The 23055-nt window shown below is 38.2% G+C and overlaps 1 protein-coding gene across 1 annotated transcript; it reads left to right on the forward strand.

Annotated features, from left to right (window-relative positions):
- Positions 1–2923: 2923 nt before the first annotated feature.
- Positions 2924–22249, forward strand: LOC100356149 (vomeronasal type-2 receptor 116-like). The gene is made up of 6 exons (XM_051834408.2): positions 2924–3084; positions 14169–14460; positions 15842–16648; positions 17692–17919; positions 19116–19239; positions 21230–22249. Exons 1-6 carry the CDS (start codon positions 2924–2926, stop codon positions 22141–22143), a joined length of 2526 nt encoding a protein of 841 aa, XP_051690368.1. The 3' UTR covers positions 22144–22249.
- The last annotated feature ends 806 nt before the right edge of the window (positions 22250–23055 follow it).

A 23055-nucleotide genomic window follows, 5' to 3' on the forward strand; every position in this document is an offset into this window, starting at 1 on the left:
AAGATGTGTTTCTTGCAGGCAGCAAATAGATATTTTTTTTTTTTAATCCATCCAGTAAGTCTGTACGTTTTAACTGGAGAGTTGAGGCCATTTGTATTCAAGGTTACGATTGATAAGTAAGGACTCGATTCTGTCATTTTCCCATTAATATTCCTATTGTTTATTTGGATTTCCTTTGTGCTTTTACTAGGAGATTTTCTGCCTTCACATTCTTTCTTAGTGATGACCATGTTTCTGTGTGTCTGTGTGAAGCACAACCTTAAGTGTCTTTTGTAAGGCTGGATGAGTGGTGACAGGTTCTTTCAACTTCTGTTTGTTTTGGAAGGTCTTTATTTTGCTTTCATTCATAAATGAGAAGTTTGTCTGGCACAGTATTCTGGGTTGATAGTTTCTTTCTCTTAAGTCCTGAAATATGTCTGGCCATTCTCTCCTAGCTTGTGGGTTTCTGATGAGAAGTCAGCTGTGAGTCTAACTGGAGATCCTCTGAAATTAACCTGGCATGTCTCTTATACACATTTTAGAATCTTTTCTTTATGTTTTACTGTGGGGAGTTTGATTATAGTGTGTTGTCCTGAAGATCTCTTCTGGTCATGTCTATTAGGAGTTCTATGTGCTTCCTGTACTTAGATTCCCTCTCTTCTTCCAAATTAGGAAAGTTTCCTATAAGTATTTCAGAAAAAAAAAAACCTTCCAATCCACTCTCTCTATTTTTTTTTTTTTTTGACAGGCAGAGTTAGGCAGTGAGAGAGAGAGAGAGAGAGAGAGCGAGACAGAGAGAAAGGTCTTCCTTCCGTTGGTTCACCCCCCAAATGGCCACTACGGCTGGTGCGCTGTGCCAATCCGAAGCCAGGAGCCAGGTGCCTCCTCCTGGTCTACATGCAGGTGCAGGGCCCAAGGACCTGGGCCATCCTCCACTGCACTCCCTGGCCACAGCAGAGAGCTGGACTGGAAGATGAGCAAGCGGGACAGAATCCGGCACCCCGACCATAACTAGAACCCGGGGTGCCAGAGTCCCAGGCAGAGGATTATCCAAGTGAGCTGTGGCCCCGGCCCCATTCTCTGTTTCCATGCCTTCAGGAACACCAAAGACCTTGTGAGCAAATGTGTAATGTGGTCTGCCTCTGAGGCTTCCATCGGATCCTTTGACAAATGGGCCCCAAATGGGGTGAGGATTGTTCTCCCCAAATGCTTTCTACAAGAGTCAAGATGGTGACTGCTCACCTCTGGTCCTAGACGGTTTGGAAGTATGTACTCAGGAGGTGGGTGGTTGGCTGTAGTGCGGTATGTAACACTTCGGAACTGGCTTTCAATTGCATAACTGATTTTTAAAAAGAACTGCCAATGTGAATATTTTTTCAGCAAATAGTGTTTTGTCATTTTGCTTTAAATATTTTTCAAAAATTAATATATATTATATACTGTTATAGTTTTTAAGAATTTTGTGGCTATTTTGAGATTTGCTTATGTGAGTGAAATTGAATAACTTCATTTGTGAAACTGATTTGTGAACTAGTCCACAATGTGGACTGATGTGCACAGATATCAGATGATTCTTCTATAACCAAAATGTATATAAAGTTATCAATTTCAAATTGAAAGGATACATATAAGGAGATCCTTTTGAGATGTTTTATATGAAAATCAAGAGAAAACAGATATGACAATAGGAAATAAGTGATTGGAAAATTATATGTTTCCTTTCAGTTGTTCAAATGAAACTATAGATTGACAGCTTGGTGGTGACAGCATGCTCAGTGGAGAGAGACTCACTCTGACAGGCCAGGGAATTCACTGTGTAGATTGATAGGTGTGAGAGGATTAGCCAAGTGAGCCGTGGCACCAGCCCCATTCTCTGTTTCCATGCCTTCAGGAACACCAAAGACCTTGTGAGCAAATGTGTGATGTGGTCAGACTCTGAGGCTTCCATTGGATCCTTTGACCAATGGGCTCCAGTGGGGTGGGGATTGTTCTCCCCAAATGCTTTCTACAGGAGTCAAGATGGTGACTGCTCACCTCTGGTCCTAGACGGTTTGGAAGTATGTACTCAGGAGGTGGGTGGTTGGCTGTAGTGGGGTATGTAGCAGGGTACCTATCCAGCCCTCTCTGGAATGTATTCTACTTATTTATGAATAATGAGGCATGATTTTCCCATAGAATACGACTGTCCTGGGACTGATAATAGACAGCAATGAAAAACTTTGCTTTGCACATCGGGTCATCTATGAATAATGCTGGCCTTTCATCTGCTTGATAAAGCATCTTGTGGAATGGCAGCATTGCATGTTTTGTTTTATTCAATACCAATTATTTCTAACCGTGCCAACTTCCTCAAACCTGTGTGCTGACACAACAATTCTTGTCCCTGTGTAAACAGTGCAAGAAAGGTGCTATCCTAGGATACTGTGGTCCCCACGAGCTTGTTAGATCATGATGAAATACTCAACGCCAGAGGGGCTGAGAGTTACAAACATGTTTTCCAAAGTGTTTCTCCCCTAATGGAGGATGACAGGTGCAGCGCCTCAGGCAGGTTTGTCTGGAGTCCTGGATATGATGAAAGGGAAGCAATAAAGACATCAAGCCAGAGCAGCTCAGATCACAGGGGCACTAAAAGCAAGGTCTCAGCCCTGCATATTCTATAGAAATGTCTCCCTTCTCCTTCTAGCTGTGCTCTTGCCTAGCTCACCAGCCTGGCACACATTTTGCACAGGTTGAGGATATCAGGAGTTCTGAGAATCACCTGGTCCCTATGCAGAGATGAATTCTGCCTGCTAAGTGATGAACTTTTATATCTGATCCAGGCCCATGCTCTTCTCTTCTGAGTGGAGACTCAGAGCTTTGGGTCTAGATAGAGGGAGAGACTGAAATGTTGCTGTCTCTGATTTTCCTCCACCTACTCCTGTACGCTTTCCACACTTCACAGGACATGACTGACAGCCACTGCCGTACTTACTTGTGGCCCAGTGTCCACAGAGATGGCGACTTTATGCTGGGTGTGTTTTTCCCTCTTTACTATATGGAAATGGAAAGAGACATGATCCGGTTATCTTTTTTACTCAAGCCTGAGGATAAAGTGGGTGCATCTTGGTAAGTTCAAGGGAGTGTGTATGTGGTATATGTGTAAACTGCATGTGAGAGTGTGCTTGTGCCTGTGTATTTTCAAAACCTCTTGAGAATTCTGAGAAGTGTGTACAGAATGCAGACAAGCAGAAGGATGAAGCTGAAATACTCTATGTTCTTTCATCACCCAAAACCATCCATTTTCACTTGCTCCTTCAGCTATAGAAGAGAGAAGCTTTGTGTTTGTCCTGACTTTGTTGCCCAAATGTGGGGTTCCTGGAATGAGTGAGACTGCTGGGTTCACAGACCTCCTACTGCCAGCCCCCAGTGATGGGCTCATAGAAGTACTGAAACAGAGAATGTTGCCTGAGTTCCAGTTTGGAATAAGGAGCTCACTCTCTTGTCACTTTTGATGGGACAGGAGTTTCTTCGGGGTCTTCCAGAAGGTGCAGGGGCCCAAGGACTTGTGCCATCCTCTACTGCTTTCCCAGGCCTGAGCAGAGAGCTGGATCGGAAATAGAACCCATATGGGATGCCATCACCGCAGGCTGTGGCTTTATCCACTATGCCACAGTGCCGGCTCTCTGATTCATAATTTACTGTTACCAAATTGAAGGCATTTGAACTGCTGATCCTGTAAATGAAAAAAAAATCAAGGGAAATCATCTTCCACTAAGTTGTTAATGGTTTACTTTTGGATTCTGATGGCTTAATTCTCTGGGAAAAAAATCATGAAGCTGTTTTTATTCTGGGTTTTCCACACCTGTGTGGCCTATATTTCTGGTAATTGAGTTACTCCATTGATGCTTAATGAGTGAGTTAGCAGCAGTGAACCTGTCTCTGCATGTTGATCACAAGGGTGGAGTATTTTCCTGGAGTGTTCAATGTGTCCACCTGCTGACATGTTCCGGAGATCATGTTGTAGCATACCTTTGTTTAAATGCTATGAGTCTTTCCTTGTCAGTTCTGTATGGAATTTTGAACTTGTCACTAGCGGCTTGCCTTGTCCTGGAGGGAACTGATTGTGGGAATGCTGCTTTTGGGGGAAGAATTGCAACCTGACAGTCTCTCCTAATCTGTGGCTTCATGTTATCTGTCCCTTCTTGCTATTTCATTTTGAGTCCTCTTCTCTATTTCTCGTTTGTCAACCAATATGTTAAATAGAGCATTTTATTGAAAACACATCATGCCTGTGAATTTTCTGGATATGTGGCAGCTACTGATTGGTTGCAGTCTGTCAGAGTTATGGAGATAGGATGTGATTATCTGAAGGTCAAGGGATCTCTAATCTCAGGTATTCTATGTGGGGAAAATCAGTGTCTGCCTTGGATAAGCACTGGATGATTGCCTTACTGTCTGTCACAAATTTCGTATTAGGTCACCCTCATTTTGTGTAGAAATGAGCCTATCAGCCTGTGCTTATCACATTCTAGAATCTTCTAAGCCTCTAACAGGGTAAATCCTGCTGTGTGATCAGACTCAATTCTCCCTCAACAGGGCTTCCATATGTAAGAGTATGCTATGGATATGTTTTCCTATAACTGATGAGCATCATGTTATTCTTTCTATACCAACCAGGTTTCATTTTATGTGCATAATCCATATTTGAATTCCCAGTGTCAAGTATCTGGGATATCACTTATGTTTCTGTGGCTGTAAGTGATATACTAATGAATATTTTTATTTATTAAAGTTTGCATTTTCTAGTTGAGATAACTTGGGAGAATTCTTGGGTCACGAGTTATGCTCTTTCATTAAGCTTTCTGTAGTTGTTATTTGACAATAACACAGATTTCTGTTTCTCTACCTAGAATCCCCATACTGCATTGCAATGTCTCCCTATTCTTCTGTTTCTCCTTCCAGCCATGGATAACACTAATCTACCTGAATTTCTGTGGATCTGCATATTACAGACACATCATATAAACTGAAGTAAACTGATTCATGTTCTCTTTGATCTTTTAAAACTAGGTTTTTAAAACAGATTTGTTTTCAGGCCGGCGCTGCAGCTCAATAGGTTAATCCTCCACCTAGGGGTGCCGGCACACCAGGTTCTAGTCCCAGTCAGGGCGCCGGATTCTGTCCTGGTTGCCCCTCTTCCAGGCCAGCTCTCTGCTGTGGCCTGGGAGTGCAGTGGAGGATGGCCCAAGTGCTTGGGCCCTGCACCCCATGGGAGACCAGGGTAAGCACCTGGCTCCTATCATCGGATCAGCGCGGTGCGCCGGCCGCAGCGTGCCAGCCGTGGCGGCCATTGGAGGGTGAACCAACGGCAAAGGAAGACCTTTCTCTCTGTCTCTCTCTCTCTCACTGTCCACTCTGCCTGTCAAAAAAAAAAGAAAAAAAAAGATTTGTTTTCTTATCTTTTTTATTTGAAATGCAGAGTAAAAGATAAAGAGAGTGATGAGAGACAGGGAAAGAGAGAGAGGGAGAGAAAGAGACAGAAGACAGAGAGCATGAGAGATTATCTCTCATCCACTGGTCATTTCCCAAGTGGCCATGGCTGGGCCAGTCCAAAGCCAGGACCTAAAATTCCATCCTTGTCTCTCACATGGGTGGCTGACGCATGCTTACCTGTGCCATCTTCACTGCTTTCCCAGCTGTACTAGTAGAAAGCTGGGCCTGAAGTGGGGCAGCCAGGAATCAACAGACACTCTGACATGGGATGCTGGTGTCATAGGCAAAGGTTCAACCCATTTTGCCACAATGCTGGCCCTGTGACTGAATTTCATTTACGGCAAAATATTTTCACATTTTATTCATGTTGTAGCTCATTTAAATGTATAGTGTATTTTCTGATGATATCTTAAAATCTAGTTTTAATTTTTGGTATCAACCTCTTTCTGGTTGTTCCTAATAGGATAATAGTGTATGAGGATATGCTCTTCAATGTTTCATATATTATTTGTCCCATTGGTGTTATCTGTATTTTAAACAACCAGGAAAAATGGAGAGTTGAGTGATCATAGATAATCTTTTTTAATAGATATTTTTAGATATCAGAGATTGGGCCCCGGAATCAATATTTACCAGGAGTTTTTTTTAAAAAGTGCCTAAGCTTTTAAAATGTTTGTAGACATGAACTATTGTACACTTTAATGTGATAAAAAGCAATCTTTCAACACATGCAGACACAGAAACTGACATCATATCAAATTTTATTCCCAAACATGTTGAATGATTGAACCTATATTTGTAAATAGAACCAAAATAAAATAGAATCAGAATCAATTAAAAAAGAAATCAAAATGTATTGGTCACTTTTAGATTGCCTCCTTTGCTATGAAGAAGTTTCTGAGTTTGATGCAGTCCTATTTGTCCAGTTTTTTGGTTGCATGTACTCTTATGTATTATCCTAGAAATCATTGCCATTACCAATGTCTTTAACTATTTTCCCTATGATTTTCTCTAGCAATTTCAGTGTTTTGGGTCTTACATTTAGCTCTCATACATCTTACTTGATTTTAGTATATGGTGACAGGTAGAATCTAACTTCATCCTTTCTTACATGTGTACATACTTTAGCCAGCACCACTTATTGAAAAGAATATCCTTTCTCCAGTGTATCTTCTGGGTTCCTTTGTCAAAAGTCAGTTTTCTGTATGTGTGTGGATTAATTTCTGGATTTTCTTTTTTTATTTTAATCTTATATTAAGGACTACAAACTTCATGTCACCTGCAAACATGGGTATTTCCACTTCCTCCTTTCTAGTTCAAATATCCTTCATTGGTTTCTCTCTCCAATTAATCTTGCTAGTGCTTCTAGTCCTATATTGAGTAGATGGTTCAAAGTATGCATTCTTATCAGCTTCTCTATGTGAGAGTAAAGGATTTAAACTTTTCCACTTTCACTACAATATTTGCTGATAGTTTTTCTTGTCTAGTCTTTGTAATTTTGAGATGTGTTTCTTCAATACCAAACTTGTTTACAGATTTTATCATGCAGAGAGGTTGAATTTTATAAAACCTTTTTTGCATCTATTAGATGATCATATAATTTTCATTCTCTATTCTAGTGATTTTTATTAAATCTAGGATTAGTGAATTTTGAGTCATATTTATATCCCTGGAATACCTCCTCCTTGATCTTCATGCATGGTATTTTAAGCAGTGTTAGATGCATTGCTGTCTGTATTCATCCAGAATATTGGCCTGTAGTTTTCAATTTGTGCTGTGTTTTTGTTTGATTTTGCTATCAGTAATATTGACTTCATTCAAATAGTTTTGCAGCCTCCTTTTTTTCAATCTGCTGGAATAGTTAGGAAAGTATTGTGTTGTATTATGAGAAACAATGGTAAAACTAATCTTCAAACAGTACTTTATACTTTGTGTGTGTGTGTGTGTGGTTGCAAACTATTGAAATCTTTACTCAGTATAGAGTTGATCTTCTGTATGTAAAGATAATTAAAAATGAATCTTGATGAAGAATGGGATGGGAGAGGGAGTAGGAGATGGGATGGATTGTGGTTGGGAGGGTGGTTATGGGGGGAAGAACTGCTATGATCCAAAAGTTGTACTTTTGAAATTTTTTCTTGTTAAATAAAAGTCTGCTAAGAAAAAAAGAAAACTATTGGCATTATTTTCTCTAAATTTTTTTGGAATTCAATTGTTCTGGACTTTTATTTTTTAGGATTTTTCATTACTTATACTTATACATATACTTATACTTATACTTATACAGTCTTATACTTACCATTCAGTTATGTAGATTTTCTACATTTTCTTGATAGATTGTATGTAATCAGAATCATACTCAATTTTTATAGTTTTCTAGTTTGCTTCCTTATTGTGGTTTGTAGTAGTTCCTTATGATTCTCCCTGTTTCTGTGTTATCAGTTGTAATGATTCCTTTTCATCTCTAATTCCTTTTGAATTTTCTTTTTTCTGACTAAGGGTTTGTCTATTTTATCCGTTTAAACAGAAGGTTTTTTTGAGTGGTGTCTAGTGCATGTGAAGATTTCTGAGAGTTTAATTGTGCCTTGTTAAATTTTTTCACATTTTATTCACTTTTTAAATTTTATTTAAGGCAGACAAATGGAATTTTTTACATATATACAGATTCAGGAATGTAGTGATACTTCCCACCTTACCCTACCTCCTGCCTACACTCCACCCTTCTTCCTCCTCCCTCTCCTATTCCCACTCTTAATTTTTAAAAGATCTATTTTCACTTGATTTTATACTCATATTATTAACCTGACACTAAGTAGAGAGTTCAACAAATAGAAAGAAGAAAAAAGCACTGTTCCCTAACAGTAGGCATGTGGTTTTAAAAATCATCAAATCTCAAAATGTGAATTTCACTTCTATACATTATGTATTAGGTACTCTATTAGTTACCATAGATCAGGGATAACATGTGCTATTAGTCTTTTTTGGACTGGCTTAGTTCACTAAGTATAATGGCTTAGAGTTGCATATTGATTTCTGGTATATCACATTTTGACATATTTATATTTTTATTCATTTCAAATAATTCCTTTAAACTATATTTAATAAAGTTTTTGGTAGATTTAACTATTCTAAATATTTTTCAAATCCATGTCATATGTACATTATAAAACTTTATTAATATAAGGGGAACAGATTTTAAAATTCCATCGGTATAGTTCCAAGAAGACAACCATACTTTCCATACTCCCTGTACTTCCTCAACGCTCCCTTCTGTCTCTTCATGTTTTTGCAGAAACATAATTTTAATCCACTTTATATTCACAGGCTTAAATTGACACTGATCTAATATTCAATAAGAAAAAGGTAGAAAGACCACAGTTCCACAAGATTATGAACATGAGCTAAAAATGACAATCATATCACCAAGTGACCATTTCTTTCCCATGCTTGTTTGTATTCTGTATTAACTGCTACAAGTCAGAGAAAACATAGGATGCTTGTCTTTTTGAGACAGACTTATTTCAATAAGGATAAAGCTTTGCAGTTGCATCTATTTGTTGCAAACACACGATTTCATTCTCTATTATTGCCGAGATGTTTCCCATAGTGTATATATAACACATTTTCTTTATCCAGCCATCCGTTGATTGACATCTGGTTGATTCCATGTTGTAGCTATTGTGATTTGAGCTGCATTAAACATGGGAGTATAAATAACTCTTTTCTTTTTTTTTTTTTTATCTTTTATTTAATGAATATAAATTTCCAAAGTACGACTCATGGGTTACAATGGCTTCCCCCCCCATACCGTCCCTCCCACCCACAACCCTCCCCTTTCCCACTCCCTCTCCCCTTCCATTCACATCAAGATTCATTTTCGATTATCTTAATATACAGAAGATCAGCTTAGTATACCTTAAGTAAGGATTTCAACAGTTTGTTCCCACACAGAAACATAAAGTGAAAAATAATAAATGATTTTTTTTAAATGATGATGAAATCAGATCAGACCTATTGTCATGTTTAATCCCAGTGAGAGTCAAGTTGGGAATTGATAATTTCTTTTCTTTTTTTTTTTTTTTTACAGAAGATCAGTTTAGTGTACATTAAGTAAAGATTTCAATCGTTTGCACCCCCATAGAAACACAAAGTGAAATATACTGTTTGAGTACTCGTTATAGCATTAAGCCTCAGTGTACAGCACATTAAGGACAGAGATCCTACATGAGGAGTAAGTGCACAGTGACTCCTGTTGTTGACTTTACAAATTGACACTCCTGTTTATGGCATCAGTAATCTCCCTATGCACCAGTCATTAAATAACTCTTTTCTATGCTGATTTCATGCTCTTTGGGTAAATTCCCAGGAGTGGAATCACTGGATCATATGGTAGATTTATTTTCAGATATCTGAGGAATCTCCATACCATCTTCCCTAATGGTTGTACAAAGCTACATTCCCATCAATGGTGTATGTTTTGCCACCCATCCTCACCAGCATTTATTATTATTTTTTGAAGATTTATTTATTTATTGGAAAGTCAGAGTTGCACAGAGAAAGAAGAAGAGGCAGAGAGAGAGAGAGAGAGAGAGAGAGGTCTTCCATCTTCTGGGTCACTCCCCAAATGGCCACAATGGCTGGAGCTGATCCAATCTAAAGCCAGGAGCCAGGAGCTTCTTCTAGGTCTCCCACGTGGGTGCAGGAGCCCAAGCTCTTGGACCATCTTCTATTGCTTTTCCAGGCCATAGCAGAGAACTGGATGGGAATTGGAGCAGCTGGGACTTGAACCAGTACCCACATGGGATGTCAGCACTGCAGGTGGTGGCTTTACCTACTACACAGCAGCACCCTATTTTTTATTTTTGAATGATAGCTATTTTAACTGACATGAGATGAAACATCACTGTGGTTTTTATCTGCACTCTCCTGTGGCTAGCGACACTGAGCATTTTTCAGGTGTCTGTTTGTCACTTTAATTTCATCCTTCATGTCCTTTGCCCATTTTTTGACTTGATTGCTTTGTTGTTGATTTTCTTGAGCTATTTATAGAATCAGAATAGTAGTACTTTATCAGTTTCCCAGATTCTAATATTTTTTCCCATTCAGTCCATTGCCTCTTTGTTGAGTGTTTCCTTTGTAATGAAGAAGTTCCTTAGTTTGATGTGATCCTGTTTATCTATTTTTGTTTTAATTGCTTGTGCTTCTGGTTTTTTTTTCCAAGAACTCTGCCTATGTCAATGTCCTGCAGTTGCCTTGATGTTTTTCTCTAGTGACTTGATGGTATTGTAATATAGATTTAATTCATTGATCCATTTGGGGTTGATTTTTGTCTAAGGTAAAGGTCTTCTTTCATACTTCTGCAAATGTAAATCCAACTTTCCAAGCACCGTTTGTTGAAGAAATTGTTTTTCTCTGGGGATTAATGTCAGCTCATTTATCAAACATTAGTTGGTTGTACATTGTGTGGATCATTTCCAGGTTTTCTATTCTGTTCCATTGGTCTACATGTTTATTTTTCATGCCATTACCAAAGTGGTTTGATTATAGCTGTCATAGAGTATGCCTTGAAGTCTGGTATTGTGATGCCTCCTACTTTGTTTATTGTGTAATATTGTGTTAGATACCTTGAGTGTCTTGTGTTTCCATATGAATTTAAGCATATTTTTTTAGACATGAGAAAAATGCCATGGGTGATTTGATTGGGATTACACTTCATCAATAAATCTCTTCTGGTAGTATGGACATTTCTCTTATATTAATTTTCCAATCCAAAAAACATAGAAGATCTTTCCTTTTTCATGTGTCTTATTTCTTTAATGTTTATAATTTTCATTGTTGAAATCTTTCACATCCTTGGTTAAATTTACTCAAGGTTAATTAATTTTTTGTAGCTATTGTGATAGGGAATGACCTTACAAGTTCGTACTCAGCCATGACATTGTCTGGGTATACAAAGACTATTGATTTTTATGTGTTTATTTTATATCCTGCAACTTCACTAAACTCTCTCATGAGTTGCAGTACTGTATTAGTGGAATTTTTTGGTTCCCCTATCTATAGAATCATGGCATCTGCAAACAGATGATAATTTGAGTTCATCTTTTCCAATTTGTATCTCTTTGATTACTTTTTCTTGCTAAATGACTCTGGCTAAGACTTCCATAACTATCTTGCCTAGAAATGGTGAAGGTGGGCTTCCGTTTCTGGTTCTGGTTCTTATCGGAAATGTGTGCAACTTTCCCTATTCCATCTGTGTTCATCCAGAATCTGATGCTGGCTGTGGGCTTGTAGTGTATTGCCTTAATTATGTTGAGGAATGTTCCTTCTACACCCAATTTGCTTAAGGTTTTTATCATGAAAGAATGTTGTATTTTTATCAGTTGCTTTCTCTGCATTTATTGAGGTAATCATATGGTTTTTATTCTCCAATTTGTTAATGTGATGTTTCACACTGATTTGTGTATGTTGAACCATCCCTGCAAGCCAGGAATACATCCACTTTGTCCAGGTGAATGATCTGATGTATTATTGGATTTGATTACTTCGTATTTTGTTGAGGATTTTGCATCTACCTTCTTCAATGATACCAATCTATTGTTTCCTTTGTTGTACCATTTTCTGGTTTGGGAATTAAGGTGATACTGGCCTCCTAGAATCAGTTTGGGAGAATTTCCTCCCTTTCAGTTTAGAATAATTAGTGAAGAATTGAAATTATTTATTCTTAAAAGTCTGATATAATTCAGCAGTGAGGCCATCCAGTCCTGAGCTTTTCTTTGTCCGGATGGTATTTACTACTGAATCAATCCCTGTCTTAGTTATTGTTCTGTTTAGGTTTTTCTAGGTTTCATGATTCAATTTTTCTAGATTTTATCTGTCCACATATCTTTCCATTTCTTCTGGATTTTCCAATTTGTTATCATATAGCCATTTATAATAATTTTTGGTGAATCTTATTATTTCTGTGGTATTTTTTATTGATCTAAAGAGAATAGATTTCATGTATTTCATAGATACAAGTCTAAGAATATAATCATACTTGCCTCCCTTCCTCCTTCCCTCTTTTAATTCCCTTCCTTCCTTTGTTTTTTAAAAAATTTTGATCTTGAAACTGCAAAGACCCCTTCCAAAGTCTTCCACATGCTGAATATATTTCATTAATTTATTTTTGTTTATTATAACTCTGATAAATGATGTTTTCTTTTTAAAAAAAGATTTATGCATTTATTTGAATGTCAGAGTTACACAGAGAGAGGAGAGGCAGAGAGAGAATGGTCTTCCATCCAATGGTTCACTCCCCAGTTGGCTGCAACGGGAGATGTACTGATCTGAAGCCAGGAGCCAGGAGCTTTTCCACATCCCCCACATGGGTCAGGGGCCCAAAGAGATACTGCTTTCCCAGGTCATAGCAGAGAGCTGGATCAGAAATGGAATAGCCAGGTCTCAAACCGGTGCCCATATGGGATGCTGGTGCTTCAGGCAGGGTATTAACCTGTGGTGCCATAGTGCCGGCCCCATCCTTTAATTTTTGCAAAACACCCACAGGAATATAAACGATGGCTAAAAACAATTATCAAATCATAAGTGGCCTGTTTCATCCTTAAACATTTTTGCATTCTATAGTATCTATCACATATCAGAGAAAACATATGAAATTCATCTTTTTTGGGAACAAGTCCTCTTATGAACTAAAACCTTTTTAATTCATATGTTTAAGAACAGCTCAGCTCCAGCTGTTGTGGCCATTTGGGGAGGGAACCAGAGGATGGAAGACTTTTCTCTCTGTCTTACCCTCTCTCTATCTGTAACTCTACCTCTCAAATAAATCTTTTTAAAAATAAAAGTGAAAGATGTTGAAAAAACACAATATCTAGAACAAGGATAGAAGACCAAAAGTATGCATAGTAGGAAGATAGGGCATGTGTTGTTTTGGACTCATAATATGTGATAGCTCTTCTTAAATTCCAAGAACTTATGCTTTTCATATAGTTATTGAGAAAAATGCAGAAACCTTCAGGTGTGAATTGTGAAATGATTAAGAAAATTCAGTATAGAGAAAACAGACAAATGAAAATGTACTGTAAGTCATAATTTCTCTGACAATGAATTTGAAGTCCTGAATCAAATATTGATTTTCAAGGAAATATAATTCAGAAAAGCTGCTTTTATAGTAGTTGATATATTTTCATAAAATTTACAGAAGGAAGCATGAATAAATTGCTCAGATGAATATGGTTAGAAGAGATAATGCTCCCAAATGTTTAAATAACTGGCATGTCAGGTGTTATTTAAATGATTCAAGAACTCACAGAACTTTCTTCCTCCTAGGGAGGGTGGGGTGGAAGGTATCACTATGTTCCTAAATCTGTATATATGAAACACACTAAACTTGCATGACTTAAATTAAAAAAAAACTAACAGAAAACAAAGAATGCTTGCATTTGTCTTCTGTCTCTAAGTAGAAATGAGATCCCATATTGGCATAAATCAGAACTCTTCTAAAAGAAGAGTGTGTGCACTGACAGTTTGTGTCACAGGAGTCATAGGGCCATTTCAAGCTCTTCCCGAGACCCAGTAACATAAACCGCACCAGCTCCAGGAGCCAAGGCTGGAAATCACTGAATGGCAACCTAACTATGATCACTGGTGCTTTAGGGCTTAGTTGAGAATTTGCCTTAGCTACATTATCTGACCCTTCTCTGCAATGCTGCCCCTCTCTTTAGGTGGTTGTGGAAGAACTACCAATATGTGCTGGCCTTTCACTTTGCCATCCAGGAGGTCAATAAGGACACCCACTTACTCCCCAATCTGTCGTTGGGTTTCCAATTCTACAATGCGATTCCTAGTGACCAGTTCACCTTGTGGAACACCCTGTATTGGCTTTCAGGAAAGAATGAAATGATCCCTAACTACACCTGCCAGACACAGGAAAAATTAGTTGCAGTTATTGCAGGGACCACATCAGCATTTTCTGCTGAAATTGGAACACTTTTGGAACTCTACGGAACCCCACAGGTAAATGACTTTTTAATTCTGGAGAGAAATATTTGAATCTTTCCCTCCACCATTCTCTCCCTCTGGTGAAAGTGTAATGTGGAAACCAGATATACATAACTCATATTTTATGAGAAATGTCCAAGAATATCCAGAGTTGTGAGATTATTAACAGAGGGAAGTAAAAGTAAGGAAAGGAGTAGTGGATATGGACAAGTGGATATTAGACAATAATCCACCCAGATTATTGTGTAATGCCAATGTGTCCAGCCCCCACCTGCTGGAAATATTGATTCCAGAGTGCTGGTGGATCTGTACCTCAAAAGAAACATCCACATCACAGAGTAGTGTCCTATCCTTGGACAGGACCATTTCAGGTTTCATCCAAGTGCAAAAGACTCATAGATGTGGGGACAAAAAGACATGACCATCTAATTTCGCTTAAGGACAACACTGAGGGACCTTCCTCCCCACAGATCACTAAGTGGTATTTGAGGCTCAGTTACAGTTGTACTGGTGTTCACGCTAACCTATTAGACTCCCTCTAACCTACCCTACTATACTTACATCCACCCCCACAGAGTTTTTCACAGGGTCACAGCGAGCTTTCCATTCCCAATTCCTGATATCACAGATTTTTTTAAAAATTTGAGATGCAGAGAAACAGAGGCAGACAGTCAGAGATCTTCCAATAGCTGATTTACTCACCAAATATCCACCATGGTGCTGGGCCTGGCTGTCCAGGGCAGAACCTGGAATCTAGGAAACCAATCCAAGATTCCCATATGGGTGTAAGGATCCCAATTAATCAAGCCATCACTACTGCCTCCCAAGTTTTGTATTACTGCCAAACACAGAGCACAGTAGCATAAGAGAATTCAGAACTAGAAAACTATTTTACTAAAAATCAGAGAGCAAGTAGGTTCTTCGTGACAATTTATGAAATGGTGGAAAACTAAGTTAACTCTAATGTAATAACAGATGAACACACTGAAGATTTATTCTGTACACACTTTGCATCCCATGCTAGCTGCCGAAAGAGTGGGTTCTGCTCCATACAAGGTCAGGATGACGAAGAGACCACTATCTTGGTGAAACTGCATCCAAAGTTCATGTTTTATTCAGTTCCCACTGCATGACATGAAGAATACACAGGAATCTTCCACATTTCTTATGTTATGAATGGGTAATCCATTTATTGTAAAAGCAGTTGACATTGGAAACCTGGTCTTTCTGTGCACAGAATTCTAAAGCTCAGTTATCTCTACAGCAATCTGTCTCTGTACCCCAGAGGATTCCTCCCGCAGGCCTCTTTTTAATGGAATATCTTACACCCTCTGCAGCAGAAATAACTGCACATGCCACTGAAATGATAGTTACGGTATTTTGTTTTTGCTTTCAGCTGTCATATGGCCCTTTTGATCCCATGCTAAATGACAAAGACCAGTTTCCATCCCTGTATCAGATGGCTACAAGTGATGGTTTCCTAGCCCATGGAATGATCTCCTTGTTGCTGCATTTTGGCTGGACATGGATAGCACTCTTTGTATCTGATGACATGAAAGGAGAGTGGTTCCTTCGCGATATCAAAGCAGAGATGGTCAAGAAAGGTCTCTGTGTGGCCTTTGAAGTGAAGCTTCCTGCCACTAAGAGAATGTTTGCTTCAACCGATATCACTTTCATGACTAGGCTCAGTGTTTCATCTGCAAATGTGCATATACTCTATGGTGATGTAAGGAGCCTCATCCATGTGGACATTGTAGGACAATTCTTTTTAACCACAGGGAAGGTGTGGGTCATGGCAGCAAAGTGGGATATTGTTGTGTATGAGACATACCACATGCTGCACTCTTTGCATGGAGGCTTCTCATTTTCTCCCCACAGAGGGGAAATCCCTGGCCTCAAACATTTCTTAAAGACAGTGAACCCTTCCAAATACCCAGAAGACTTTTACTTCAGTAAATTGTGGCTTCACATTTTCAACTGCTTACCTGATGGCTCCTTTTGTGGAAAAATTGGGTTGTGCCCACCAAATGCTTCCTTTGAATTTTTCCCTGGAAACATTGATATGATGACCATATCTGACTCCAGTTATTTTATCTACAATGCCGTGTATGCCCTGGCCCATGTGCTACATAAGATGCTTTTGGAGAAAGTAGACATACTGTCTTCAGGAGATTCATCCCAGCCTATGCTTCTCCCCTGGCAGGTAAGCATACTCTCAGAAGAGAGCATGCATTCAGCACTGATGTCATCCAGCAGTGTCTTATTGAGGGGCATCATCCTGATTGTTTTTTTATGTTAACATCATTAGACACAGTAGAGTAAAAAATGTGCTTGTAATAACTGTAATTATTATTTGTATCTGAAGAATTCTATCACAGAGGATTATGAATTCAAATTCTGTAACTAGAAATGTTATCAGAATATTTTCCAGAATAGGATGATATGCTATAAAATTCTCTAATCTCACTTGTGACAAAGCATAGGAAGAAAAAATTTGGTCAAAATGGTTCTTTTCTTTAGAATGTGTGCAAAACCCATAAATATTCCCTGTGGATTGTATGAAACAACATCTAGTTAGTGTATATTCATATATATGATTTATAATATCATATATTATTTATTCATACACACATATGCTCATATATAGAGAGGTAATGACGTATTCCTTCTGTGAGTAAATTTTTGGGGAAAAGCAGAAATAGGTTCTAGATAATATCCTAAATTGACATTGGGAAATCAAGCGATGATGATTCTTAGAAAACCTGAAACAGTCAGGGATAAAGGACTGTGGTCCCTTTGTTAAACACTGAGAATTAAAACTAAACACAAGGTGTGCTCCTGGATTACAGGTTGATTTGTTATCCACATACAGAGTCATTCTCATGATCCATATATGGAGTCCATTTAGGAACTCCTGCTTGCATGCAGAAGGGAAAAAGAAATTCATCAAATTTGTTGAATAAGTCAAATGAATTTAATGTCTACAGAAAGAAAATAAAAATATGTAAAAGTTAGCATCATAAAGTTTACCTCTCCACCTAATTTCTATGTGTACTTATAATAATAATAATATTTGAGAGTGCCTTGGCGCAGTAGATTAATAATTTGCTTGCAGCTCCAGCATCCCACCTTTGAAAAAAAATAAAATTGAAAACAGGCAGAAAGAAAAATGGTTGCTTAGTACGTACTCACTCTCTACTTCTCATTTGAATTCCTTCCATCTTTCCAATTCTGGATATCTTCCAGCTTCATCCACCTTTAAGGAAAATCCAATTCACTAACAATGCTGGCGATGACATATCCTTCCATGAAACAAGAGACCATATGGCACATTATGATATCCAGAATATTGGAAATTTTCCTGTTGGTCTTCAGTTGTTGATTAAAATTGGAGAGTTTTCCTCCAAGAGTCCCCATGACCAAGCCTTGGTCATCAGCAAAGAGATGATAGAATGGCCTATTGCATTCAAAGAGGTAAGGTTTCCTGTCCTTGTTGGACACATGCTAGAGGATCTGAGTAAACTCCTGAGACAACATTAAGGGTGAAAACTTCAATGGTTCAATTCTCATTTTTCATCTTGGCTTAAAAATTTACGGTATAACTTACACATATTCAGAGCTGATGTGTATAGGAAGTGAAATTTTCTATAACATACTGGTTTCAGTTTGGGCATAGTTATTCACATAATAGTTGAATAAATAGAATAAACAAAGTGATAAATAGAAAGAGATATCAAAGTAGAGACCTATTGGTACTAAATATGCTCTGCTTATGTTCTGAATTCCTTAACCATATGATAAGGGTTCATTATGTTTTGATGCACTATGAATACAAGTGAATGATAGATTGATATTGTTTTCCTCTTTGTAGATAGTATTCAAGTTCAGTTGTCATTGTGCATGCCATTCATTCTTCAGTCCTTGCTGTACATAAATCTCATGCTTTGCATTGCAAATAAGTTGTCATTCTGGAGTCTATGCACTCCTCCGTACATACATCTCAAAGCTTTGAACGTAATTTCCATCATCTTTCCACCACTGGATTATTCCAGGCAATATTTTGTGTGATTTATGAAATATCATGCTTTGCATCTCAAATAAGTTGCCAGTCGCTGGAGTCAATGCCCTCCTGAAGCCGAGAAACCCAATTACGGATGAAATATGATCCACGGTTTACAACATATTCTCATCATCTTTTGGCATTTATTGTTGAATTAATCAGAAATGTTACTAGTTGTCATGTTTTTGGTTCTTTTTATCTGGTGTATAAAATCTTCTACCCAAACATACATGAGAACACGATGAAACTACACTCAGACTTCTTGGTTTTCCTATTGGTTTTCCAAGTAGAAACCTGCATTAGAAAGATTTTGAATGAAATATTTCAATAAAATGGACAAATACTCAGAATATACATGTTGATATTAAAACTTATATACTTTCATACTATTTGAAAAAAGTTGATAAAGCAGGAAGCATGGTCAGGTAAACTCTGTTACATGTCGAAGTAGTATCAGTATAATATGTATTGTGAGTAGACATAGTAGTGGCCTGAAATTATGTGAAATTGACTATCAATTTTTCTTTTGTGAGGGAAGAAACATTGACATTCTCTGCAAGTAACTGATGGCGTGCAAAATCATGACCAATGCTTCCTCTTTTCCCCTCAGACACCCCAATCTGTGTGTAGCCAGAGCTGTGGCCCAGGATTCATGAAAATACCACAGGAAGGAAAACCTGTCTGCTGCTATAGTTGTACTTTCTGTCCGGAGAGATACATTTCCAATCAGACAGGTAAAAATATATATAACTTCCCCATGAAAACTGCACTGACTTAAGTATCAACAAAAAGGAAACCAACGATATTTGCAATGGGATACATCATTGTCTCAAAGCATGCTTTCACGCATCCCAGAGTTATTTTATTTAATTTCATCCAGAGTTTTTAAACAGAGTTATTGTTTATTTTTAACATTTTTCATTAAGTCAGGTAAACAAATTTCATGTATTTCATATATACAGACCCAGGAACATAGTGATAGTTCCCACCCTACCCTCCCTCCTCCTTCCTTTCTCATTCTTTCTTTCAGTTTTTACAATGACACACTCTCAGTCCATTTTATCATCACATGATCAACCCTCAACTAAGTGAGGAATTCAACGAAATGCAAGGAAAAAAAAAACACTGTCAGTTTTATGAACAAGAACTCTACCCCATTACATGCAAGTATTTTGTGACAGTGCTCATCCGATTCACCTCAACTTTGGGGTTGATGCTAGCTGACAACTCCCTTTACTATCCAGTGGGGAAGCAGCCCCAATCTTAGATCTTCTGTTGGACCATATAACGGTTGAATCTTAATGTGAGATGTGTAATCACCAAGGTTATCTATGTGTGCTTAGAAGGCATGAAATCGATACTTTTTAAAGCACAAGAGCTAGTGCACTCAAACTGTTAGGAAATCTTTTCTTTCTTTCTGTACTGTGTACTTCTTACTATGCATGCTATCAGATAAACATAATTAATACCATAGCATTGTCCTTTTGATGGAAATAATTAGTAAGGGAAAGCAATAAGATGAAATATGAAAACACAACATTCTACTAAAAGACAGTTTGAAACCTCTCTCTAAGCTACTTTTAAGCTTTTCCATAAGATAAACATGTAATAAATTACCTATCAAAATCTAATTATTGAAAAATGTAGAAATGTACTAGGCCTAATGAAAAATATTTCCATTGTTCAAAATATAGGGAATGGATCTTATAATATTTTGTATTATTCAGAAAAGAATGTTCAGTTCCCATTATCTTAGCATAGAAAATATTTGGTGTATCCCTTCAGAGAGGAAAGAGGGGTTTTTCAGGTATGAAGATAACCACAAGTTCCTGACGTCCAGTATTATCATGTGAGTATCACCTATAAAAAACTGAACATGACCATTATGCCAAAAGTAGGTAAACTAACAATAACATCCATATTTAGTGATATGTACCTGAAAGAGAGGTATACCATTAACTGAGCTGTTTTCTGACACGTCTTTCATGCTGTAGCAGCAGAAGGGGATGTTTCCAGAGAAGCAGCATGGTCAGCAGACCTCATTCTTCCAGATCTATCACCTTCTGCAAAGGGATAACAAGTTGTGTTTTCAGGGATAAATGAGTGGGGAAAATGAAAAATTGCAACTTTTCCTGTAATAAATTGATAAAATACCATTTATTCCAAAGATTATTACATAAAACTAACAGAAATGCCTTCAAATTCCAATTCAAATGTTTTCTACTCAATCATAGTATCTCACCATTTATATGGAAAAGTGACTAGAGGACTCACAGAAAGGCAAAAATATGAAATTACAAAAGACTCGTTCTACCACATATCAGTAGTATACAAAGAGGGAATGCTAGAAATTAGAGTAATGATTGGTGTAAGGATATCGTGTAAGCTTTAGCTCATTTACTTCTCCAATTATTCTAAATCAAGGCAATACTAGGCTTCTCATAAGAAAGGGAACTATAGAGGGTAAAATTGGGAGAATCCATGTTCTTGGAGACAAAACTGAACCATAAAGAGGAGTCAACCTAGCACCCCAACTGCTGAAGATTCTCATTAGTGATATTGTTGTTTGCATCTGAAGAGGATCACTCTCCTTGGGTAAGGAATGAATTAACAGGGTATTACATAAGAAGCAGTCTGTATTGAGGATGACATTGCAAAGATATTTTCCTCAACAGAGAAAAAAGGAAGAATTTGTGTAATGGATACATTGAATCTTTTCCACAGATGCAGACCAGTGTATCCAGTGTGCAGAGCATGAGTACCCAAACAGTGAGAGAAATCGCTGCCTCTCCAAGCTGGTGACCTTCTTAGCCTTCGAGGATTCCCTGGGGATGGCTCTGACCTGCATGGCTCTGTGCTGCTCTGTCATCACAGCTGCAGTTTTGGGTGTCTTTGTGAAGCATCGACACACTCCGATAGTCAAGGCCAATAATCGGTCTCTCAGCTACATCTTGCTCATCTCCCTCCTCCTGTGCTTTCTCTGTTCCTTACTCTTCATTGGCCGTCCCCAAACAGCCACCTGTATCCTCCAGCAAATAATGTTTGGCCTTGTGTTCACAGTGGCTGTTTCCACGGTGCTGGCCAAGACCATCACTGTGATTCTGGCCTTCAAGGTTACGAAACCTGGAAGAACCACGAGGCAATTGCTGATATCAAGCGTTTCTAACTCTGTCATTCCCATCTGCTCCCTGATCCAGCTGATTTTTTGTGGTATTTGGTTGGGAACCTCTCCTCCCTTTATTGATAGAGATGCTCACGCTGAGCATGGCCACATCATCATTGTGTGCAACAAGGGCTCAGTCACTGCCTTCTATTGTGTCCTGGGATACCTGGGCTTCTTGGCACTGGCGAGCTTCACTGTGGCTTTCCTAGCCAGGAATCTGCCTGACACATTCAACGAAGCAAAGTTCCTGACGTTCAGCATGGTGGTATTCTGCAGTGTCTGGGTCACCTTCCTCCCTGTCTATCACAGCACCAAAGGGAAGATCATGGTAGCAGTGGAGGTCTTCTCCATCTTGGCCTCCAGTGCAGGGCTCTTAGGTTGCATCTTTGCTCCCAAGTGCTATATTATTCTCATAAGACCTGAGAGGAACTCTTTGAAAGATTTTAACAACAGGAAATGCTCTAAGGGATCGTGAAATTTTCCTCATGAGTATTTGTCACATTTTTAGAGTCTGTAGCCACAACCTCGGATTGAAGTAGCATTCCATATTATAAAGGAACTAAAGTTAATTTATCATTTAGACTGGATTTCTGTCTGTGTCTGTGTCTCTCTATTAATCTCTCTCTACCTACCCCATCACTGTTTCTCAAAGTAAGGAATGAAAGTTCTAAATGAAATAAAATAGAGGGGCTGGCACTGTTGCACAGCAGGTTAAATCCCCAGGCTGCAGTGCCAACATCCCATATGGGCACCGGTTCAAGTCCCGACTGTTCTGATTCTGATCCAACTTCAGTAGAAGATGGCCCAACTGCTTGGGCCCCTGCTCGTGTGTAGGAGATATGGAAGAAGCTCCTGGCTCCTGGCTTTAGATCAGCTCAACAGTTGCCATTGCATTCATTTGGAAGACCTCTCTCTCTGGCTCTACCTCTCTCTGTACCACTGTGTTTCCTGTAAATAAAATCAATTAAAAAAAAATAAAATAGAGTCACTGCAAAAACAACCTCAGATCATCATCAAGGTTTCAGGCAATAATTTCATTTTATACTAAAGCATTATCAATGAAGTGGATACTGAATTAATTTTGACTTTCTTACCAGTTTATATACAACAGAAGTTTCTATATGTGGTAAGATATTGAAGATAACTATGCGTTATGCTGTGGTTCTTTTGGCTCATTTATTAGAGTTGATTGTTTCATTGTTGGCATCATAATTTAAGTGGTTTAGTGATTTTTCTTTCCTGAATACAAGATTTAAGTGTCTATTAAATGTATCTCTTTGCGGATATTGTCTTGTCTGCAGTCACTCTTATAAGATTTATTGTTTTGAAATGGTTTCTCTATCACATATACATACCGTTCTAATGCATATGAAGTTCTGATTCTATA

Source organism: Oryctolagus cuniculus, chromosome 16, assembly GCF_964237555.1.
Source record: "Oryctolagus cuniculus chromosome 16, mOryCun1.1, whole genome shotgun sequence".
Taxonomy (NCBI): domain Eukaryota; kingdom Metazoa; phylum Chordata; class Mammalia; order Lagomorpha; family Leporidae; genus Oryctolagus; species Oryctolagus cuniculus.

Bases quoted from the DNA above. Each gene is read 5' to 3' on its own strand.
- LOC100356149 (XM_051834408.2), top strand. From the start codon at position 2,924: ATGACTGACAGCCACTGCCGTACTTACTTGTGGCCCAGTGTCCACAGA. The intron at 3,085-14,168 runs GTAAGTTCAAGG...CCCTCTCTTTAG, and splicing joins GATAAAGTGGGTGCATCTTG to GTGGTTGTGGAAGAACTACC. The intron at 16,649-17,691 runs GTAAGCATACTC...GATATCTTCCAG, and splicing joins CTATGCTTCTCCCCTGGCAG to CTTCATCCACCTTTAAGGAA.